The following is a 7,834-nucleotide window of genomic DNA, read 5'->3' as shown; positions in this document are numbered from 1 at the left end:
TAGGAAACTCATAAACTTCAGTAGACGTCAAAAAGAACTTTGGATTTTTACTTTTTTGCCTCTTGGGTTTGAGTTCAAGCAATAACCTTATCTATAACAACAAGGTGCAATCAGTACGACTATTTCAACCATATTTCAGCCTATTAGAGAACCACAGATGATATGGAAAACGGTCGGCATGTGCTTCCTGCAAATACCATTACAATTCAACTCCTCTGTCAGATGCTCTTCTGTTTGTCCCCTGATGAGCTGAATACAACTGTAATGAGGAACAGACCTATCCACTAGGACGTAGATCCTCTCGAGGAGCAACTAGGGACAGCTGCAGAGGATTGAAACAAGAACGGGACAATTACATGATTATTGCACTTACTGGTATCCAGTTTGGAAAACCATAATCGGGTTGCTACAAGCTGTTCCGCAACTGGAGACAAGAGAAAGGAAGTCAGCCACAATTTTCTGACAATACGATCAAACCTTCGGCTTTTAGGCCAGGTCTTCCAGCAAAATAAGTGGGAATGCAGCGTATCAGCGACAACAGAGCAATGCTGCATACGTATCTCAAGTATTACCGTGGAGTTTTCTAACACCAAATAGCCCTGATTATGAATGGCTTCTCTAGGAAACAGATCTACCCCTCTTTCTCCTGTCTGTGGGAGGCAGCAGCAGAGATTTTTCACTACTGCCTTGGGCCACGGTTAGCTGAAAAGATTCCTGCCAAAGCTGTATCCTGCCATGTCTTTGCTTCGTTCAGTTTTCATATTCTGGAACAGCGTTTTTCCAAGTTTTTACTTACACAGCGGAAAGTTGCCAAAGGACGTATCTGATATTGTCATTTATCACCTCCTGTGGAAAACCAGCCTCGGATGCGTGTACAAGTATCCGATATCACAACTGAAAGTAAACACACTACATAGAAGATGCACTGATTTATTAATAGAATAAAAATGAAATGTAGTGACACGTTTTTCCACTATTAAAGCCACAGAGACAATCAGTGTCCCATTTATGCAGTTGATGGCGTCACTCGGTAACTCATTGATAAACTCTGACTGACACGTTCAGGTCAGGCATGACAGGGACTGTTTCCACGACGAAAGCAGCCTTCCCCTGTTACGAAGCATGAACACTGTCCCCATGGTCAGCAGCTGCCTTGGCCTATCGGAGATTTTCCTACATCCTCTTTTAATTCCCGAGACTCTCTCCACCTGGAAGAGCTTTCTAAAGCCTTTAAACATCAACAAAGCAAAACATCTGACCATCTCGTTGGGTGCAAACCCACCCTTTAGGCAAGAAAATGCATTTAATATTGCATGAAAATGGGCTCGCTTCCGACATCCAGCGGGGATTATTCATTACGAGATCCCTCGCTAATTATTGCAACTTTAAGGCAATCGCGACAGAGAAAAATGCAACGGAAAAGATGTAATTGTAGCACAGTGTTTTTTGGGCGCTTCTGCATCAACATGTTCTGCCATGTCTTAAACTGTAACCCCTCGTTTTGGTTAAATCATAGCTGCTGTGATTTCATAGCTAATAGTGTTATTAATAATGTTTTGTGTGATCTACCATGATCTGAAAGAAAGAGGCAAGGTGATAAATAGGAAATACTACAACTGACTTCGCAATTCGCTTCAATATGCAAATTTCCTTTAAATCAGGTACAGGAAAGAGTATCGGCTACGAAGATAAGCAAGCACTTGGGGTTTCCCAGGATTAAAAACCATTGAAAACCAATTCCTTACGGATACAAAGGAAGACAAACATCCTATTGTAGATGTCAGGGGACAGAACGTGTTCAGAAGCAGAGTACGCTGGGATGTTTCCCCCTGTAGATATGTATCTTTTGCACACTGCTTGGAACAGGTATGTGTGGTATCAGCATGCTGAAAGCCTTTGGTACAACCCTACTCTTCACTTCCAAGTATCCCGTTGCAGGGAGGCACAAAGCCCCATGAAGAGCTGGGCATTAGAACAAGAACATAAACCAGAATGACGAAGACAGATGGTGAACCCCAAATAAGTGTCTTGTGGGGAAAAAAAAAAAAGAGTCTCTAAAATCTGAAAACAGTATTAAAGGAAAAGAGAAGTGAAGTGCATGTTACTGGCACGGCAGAAACCCAGCTATAACATACGGCTCACAAGCCCGCAGAGAGCGTATCATCTGTAACTGGCTGGCTTATGTGAACACAGTAGTCACGTATCAGAACAAGCTGGGGAGTTTCCTGGAGTCACGTTTACTGCTCGAGTCTGGCTGTCCATATCGGAGAGGGATTTGGTACCGGAGTTTTCGGACCGAACCGACTGTTCAGAAACAGAGGAAGCGCAGTTAGCGTGCTCGCTCTCCCGCGCCGTAACACTGGGAGTGGGGTTTTCCTTAGCAGTCCCAGCATGATTGTGTGACTGGCTGGCTTGCCTCCCTGCTTCTGCCTCCTGCTGCTGCAGCATCCGCTCCACCTCTATCTCAAGTTCCAGATTTTCCTCATCTGCCTCCACTTCCAGCTGCTGCATTAACTCCTCCAGCTTCCTGGCCTTGCGGAGTTCGTTCTGCTGTATGATGGTGCACAGGTGCTCCGTGAGGTGCTCCTTGATCTCCGTCTTGTGTTGGAGGTCCAGCTTGGCCGCCACGTACTCCGACTCGGCCTTATCATACCGCTTCCTGCAAAACCATCATCGTCATTTCCAGAGGGTTATTTCTCACAGCACTTTACAACCTGACACACGGACAGATACTTTAAGCACCTCTGAAATGCACTGCGCTCTGCAGTGCATCACGCCAGCTATATCACGACATGCTGCTACATTAATAAAAGGGAAGAAAACAAGTGTGAATCGATCAAATCATCTCCTCTTGACACATCAGCCCAAGCTGACACTGTATTCCAAGAGTTAATTCGCTCGTCTGAAATCTACAGACTGAACCACAAACAGGCATTTTTATTGCCTGCGTTGAGACGCATCACTACCCGCAGAAAGGAGCCATCAGAAACTGTAGTGTTTTCACACCTCTGATAACACCCATCTAGTGAACTGAACGCAGTGCAAAACAGTTTGGTGGTTTTTCTAATCCAACCATCCACCCAACAGACACAGACGCCCCAACAGTGCTATACACACTTAGGTCCGGATCTGGTCGACAGGTGTAGTCTTCCTCCCCCCAGTTCAGAAAATCATGAGCAGGGCAGAGCCACAGAGCATATGACATCAGCAGCAACCCTAACTTGTGTGGGGCAACAGATGTAGAATTTTACTGTGCGCATCCCCTCACCACACACCTCCTGCCAACGTGCACTTCCTGTCACGATGAATACAGCCAAAAGGAAGTATTCCAAATATTTACTGATGTTAACACAGGATATCTAGGACTGTCATGAGTGGTGTTCACATTAGTGATGCATCTTCCACTACACCCAGTGAATCTGCCTATTAATTTTGATTTAATTAGACAAATTAAAACATAGACACAACCTTGCCCACCAGGAAAGGGAACATGCCAAGGTTTCTGCAGAATGACTACGCGATGTACCTTACGGGGCATTCATCAATCTAGTAAGGAAGTTGAATAAAGAATCCTGATGCTTTATAAAGCCAGATTCAAATACCTGGTTAAACACAGCAACAGGAAGCTAGGAGAGATCCTTCACTTAAGGAAACAGAAGGAAATAACACAGAAAAGCCTTGCCAAGTATGTTCCGTTATATAATAACCACACAATGTTGAGCCAGCTGTAGAGGCTATGTCTGCAGTGGGCAGGAGATGCCCAGTTACGTGTCCCTCACAAGAAGGTTAAGAATTCCCTTGGCCAGGTACCTGAAATGGGAAAAAACTAATGCTGTGCTGGAAACTTCTGCACAGTTAAACCTTTGGGCTGAATTCACAGATATTCTTCACATCCTATTTATGAAAATGCTATTCCAGAGCAACGGTCAAATGCCCCTAACTATGCTCAGGACTATTTAATATTGCCCTTTTTGCCCCAATGAAATTATTTGTGGTTTCACCCTAAAATATAAGGCAAGAACTAAAAAAATGCTTAACAAGACACGACTTACAAGCCCATCAGCTTTGGCTCATAATGCATAAAAACTACAACACTGCAAGTATCTAACTGGCATTTCCAAATCCCTCACAAAGACTTAGCAAGTTCATAAAAGTCATTAAATATTTTGTAAAGTTTATGCCCTTTGATCCACCAGCGTCCCTTTTTGTTGTCTTCATCAAAAACCACCTTCTGAACCTGTGAGCTGCTGGTGCAACACGCTCCTTAGCCATTAAGCATTTCAAACAGCCACATTATTACAAAATTTTGGTAAGGAAATTTCCAGAAGAAATTAAAGCAGACTTAAACCTGAAATACGTTGACACGTTTTTCCTCTTGAGGATAGGAAATTCAGTATTTGCACGCGCTCAGCTACTCAAACTGCAGTTAATCTTAGATATTTCAAATGATAATTACACAAAAAAATGTCCTTATTTTTTAGCTACTGCTGCTATTTTTTTTAAAAGACTAATTACCATGTTTATTGGCCTGTGGTCAACGTACAGCAGAAGCCATAAGGAGAAATAGACGTTTAACACATCGAATCGTGACCTAAAAACCGCAACCGAACATTTCCATTTTATTAAACGGCTACGTAAACATGCTGATGTTTATCTACTGATGTTGTGGTTTACCCGCAACTAATAGGGTGTTCCGATTAATTTCTTGCACTTAAGGAACTCATCAGAACCAGAGTGATTAAAGGCACATTGTGAAGGGCGAAAGCTCACTTTTTCCTTCAGTTTTCGGTCCCAGTTCCAAAAGCACTTCAGCAGTATTGTATGTTTTAAGCTTAATTGGTCCCATTGACTCCAACAGGACCAGAGCTGTCATCAAGAAGCAAGTTTGCCTGAAAAGGAATTTTAAAAAAACCTCCTTCCCCGTGAGAAGAAATAAACAACCTTGAAACAATAAAGCAGGGCTTACGGACAACCGCACAGGTAAAGCGGGAAGTATGTCTCGTGACAGCATGAAGCTGGAAAACACAGTCTGCAGGGAGAAAACCTACTTCAGCTTCCGGATTCCAAGGGAAAAATTAGGAAATAAAACCCACACTTTCACCTTGAGATTTCAAAGGCCCCCCCTGCACTGTGACCACTTTAACGACACGTTGTTACAGCCACACAGCTCCATTACGACTTCGCTGAGAGGAAATAGCATTTTCTCCCTCCGCTCAGGCAGGGCTATTCCCTCCTCCTCCTCCTCTGGCGCTTACCGGGCATAGGAGTAGTCCAAGCTGGCCTGATCGATGCGGTTCCGCAGGATGCCGATGTCAGCGGATACCATGTCATCCAGAGCTTGCAACTCCTTCTGAATCCTTTTTAGTTTCACTGCTTCAGCTTGAGTTCTTTTGGATCTGCAAGAGGAATACGCTTTTTAAGAATGAGTTACCTTTTCAAGTCTCTCTTCTTGAATTAATGGGCCCTGCTTCATTTGCAGAGCAACTAATTTCTTTAAGGGCTATTCAGAAGGTTTCTCCTTTATGGCTTAAGACTTTTGATCTTTTTTTAATATCCACAGGGATCTAAAATGCCTGCTATTAAAGGACTACGGCAAAATTACGTAATGACTATAATCAAAGTGCTTAAAATGGATTGTGTTTCTTCACTGTGGAAACACACAAGACGCTTCTGTATCTAAGTAGTTCTCAGTGTAAGGAAACAGGAAATGGCCTGGGGGGGGAGCAAGAGGGGGAAGGGTATTTAGCCCTGCATATATCCCCTTTCAAAGAAGCCCAGTAAGCAAGGGCCAAAAAGTCACCTAACCTAAGCTTGATTTTCATTTTGTAAAATTATTCCCAAAAGGCCTAGCCAAATCCCAATGAAGTCAATGGAAAAGTTTTACATTGAACACAAAGGATTTCAATCAAGCCTTATGTAACCTTTTTCAACTCAGCCTCTTCATTCCTAAGTTCCAAAAACGCTGTGTTGCTAAGAGCAGCAAGCTTTGATGGACTTCACTCCCAAGCAAGCTAAGTGAGTTTCAGAAAGCTTTCACACCGTGTCACTTGCCTCTCATTCATCCCACCAGCAAAACCATGCTTCTCAGCTCCTGCTTTACACCCCAAAGCAGCTACTTGAAAGCAAGACTAGATCTGTAGAAAGTGACACCCTCTTCAGCTGATGCAGGCGGAGAGAAACAGGCATCCTGGAGTATTGCTCAGAGCCTGAAGAAGGCCTGTGGATGTCAGCTGTAACTCCTTAGCTATCACCTTCCAGGTCGTCCTCTCTCTCCTCCTGTTCTGCTTCCAGGAGGAAGAACCCAGCCTGCTGGTCACACCTACGTTTGCTGTCCTACAGTGGCTTAGAGCAAATGTACTCGTGCTTTATCTCTGCCTGGTAAAGGAAAACAAAATATTCAGGGAATCTTCAGGAAAACAAAATATTCAGGGAATCTTCTGCGCAGTACTGGCTGTGTTCACCTCTGCTGCCCAAGAGCTTTGATGGCCGGAATATAATACATGTCTGCGAGAACACTGAGTCTGAAAGCTTCCCATCTCCTTCCTCGATTCAGTGTTATCAGCTGCTCCAGTATCCTTCTCTACAAACCTCACCTTAGTTTGTAGGGAAGGACAACACTGTACAGTACCTCCAAGTCTGGCCACCTGAAGAGCAAGAGCTAACAACTGTGAGAACATGTGTGTTTTTAGAATTTCTCATCAGCCAGTGGTAAAACGGGACCTTCTTACAGTTGATTGTCTTCTCTTTCCAACACTTTTCACATACTAATGGGTCAGAAGCCCGAACTGAAATAGCTACGGTTTCCCTTCACTGGTTAGGAATCAAATAAACTTTCCTTAAATCCACTGAAAACAAATCAGGAACAGAACGGGGATGAGCATCCGAGCATCCCAACTTCCAAACATGCCCTTACAGACAGGCACGAGGGCTTCAGCTCATTCTGGCATTGTGTAATAACTTTTCCATCTGCGCACAGAGCTGCAGCTCTGGAAGCGTGAAAAGCTTAGTCACAGCGTCTTGGCCAGCACTTGTCATCAAAGGGAAATGTAGATCCCAGCTGCTCACTTGTGGAGCTGTGACAGAGCACAGACAGGAGGAAAAAGGGAGATTTAAACAGAAGATATGCAACCGGTTGCAGATGAAAAGTAATGCCTCAGCCCATGCTGCAGCACAGCCCCTTACCTCTCAGCAATAGCTTTGGCCAGGAGTGCCTTCTTGCGTTTATTCTTCTCTTCTATCAGCCGCTGCTCTTGCTGGAGGATTTCCCATCGTGATTTCTCCTGCCTGCTCATTGACAATAAGATCAAAATTAATAGGAAGTTCATTTCTTTCCTTGTTCCCCAAATGATACAAATATTCACCATCGTATTTCCTGGAGCAAACGCTGAAAATGTCAAAGGAACAATAAACAGGTTTCGGTTCTGAGGGAAGAAGAATCATCTGCAAGAATTCATCCAGACCAATAAAACATTTCCAGATGAAATCTGCTGATCAGAACAAAAATCTTCATAAGCAAGTAAGCTGCTGGTTAATTCAGCTTTGCTGGAAGAAAGAACATACTGAGCCTTTTCAGAACTGGGTGGAATTTTTCATTTAAAGGATGTGCTTCCCCACTAGGTAGGAGCAGTTTCAGATTTCCTACTGGCTGTTAGAAGTAGCTATCTGTTCAGTCTGCCAACACAGCCTCCTTTTTGGAAATGTTTTTTTCTGTAAAACAGATCCTGTCACAAGTCTGCTTTACAGTACAGTCCCCAAATCATTAAACTGACTCGAATGAAAGGCTGGCAAAAGTTACAATGAAAATGAGCAACAAAGAAGAACAAGAATTGTGCTG

At 43.6% G+C, this 7,834-nt stretch overlaps 1 protein-coding gene across 1 annotated transcript in view; it reads right to left on the bottom strand.

Moving 5' to 3' along the window:
- Nucleotides 1–2,196: 2,196 nt before the first annotated feature.
- Nucleotides 2,197–7,834, bottom strand: part of GORAB (golgin, RAB6-interacting) — a gene marked incomplete at its 5' end in the record, with an annotated part of 7,904 nt that continues 2,266 nt past the window's right edge. The window contains 3 exons of the mRNA XM_010160229.1: nt 2,197–2,659; nt 5,256–5,396; nt 7,183–7,284. Of these exons, the coding sequence (XP_010158531.1) occupies nt 2,197–2,659; nt 5,256–5,396; nt 7,183–7,284 (706 nt within the window). The remainder of the gene's footprint in view (nt 2,660–5,255; nt 5,397–7,182; nt 7,285–7,834) is intronic.

Source organism: Eurypyga helias, unplaced genomic scaffold, assembly GCF_000690775.1.
Source record: "Eurypyga helias isolate BGI_N326 unplaced genomic scaffold, ASM69077v1 scaffold12951, whole genome shotgun sequence".
Lineage (NCBI taxonomy): Eukaryota > Metazoa > Chordata > Aves > Eurypygiformes > Eurypygidae > Eurypyga > Eurypyga helias.
This window is presented reverse-complemented; position numbering and strand designations above follow the sequence as displayed.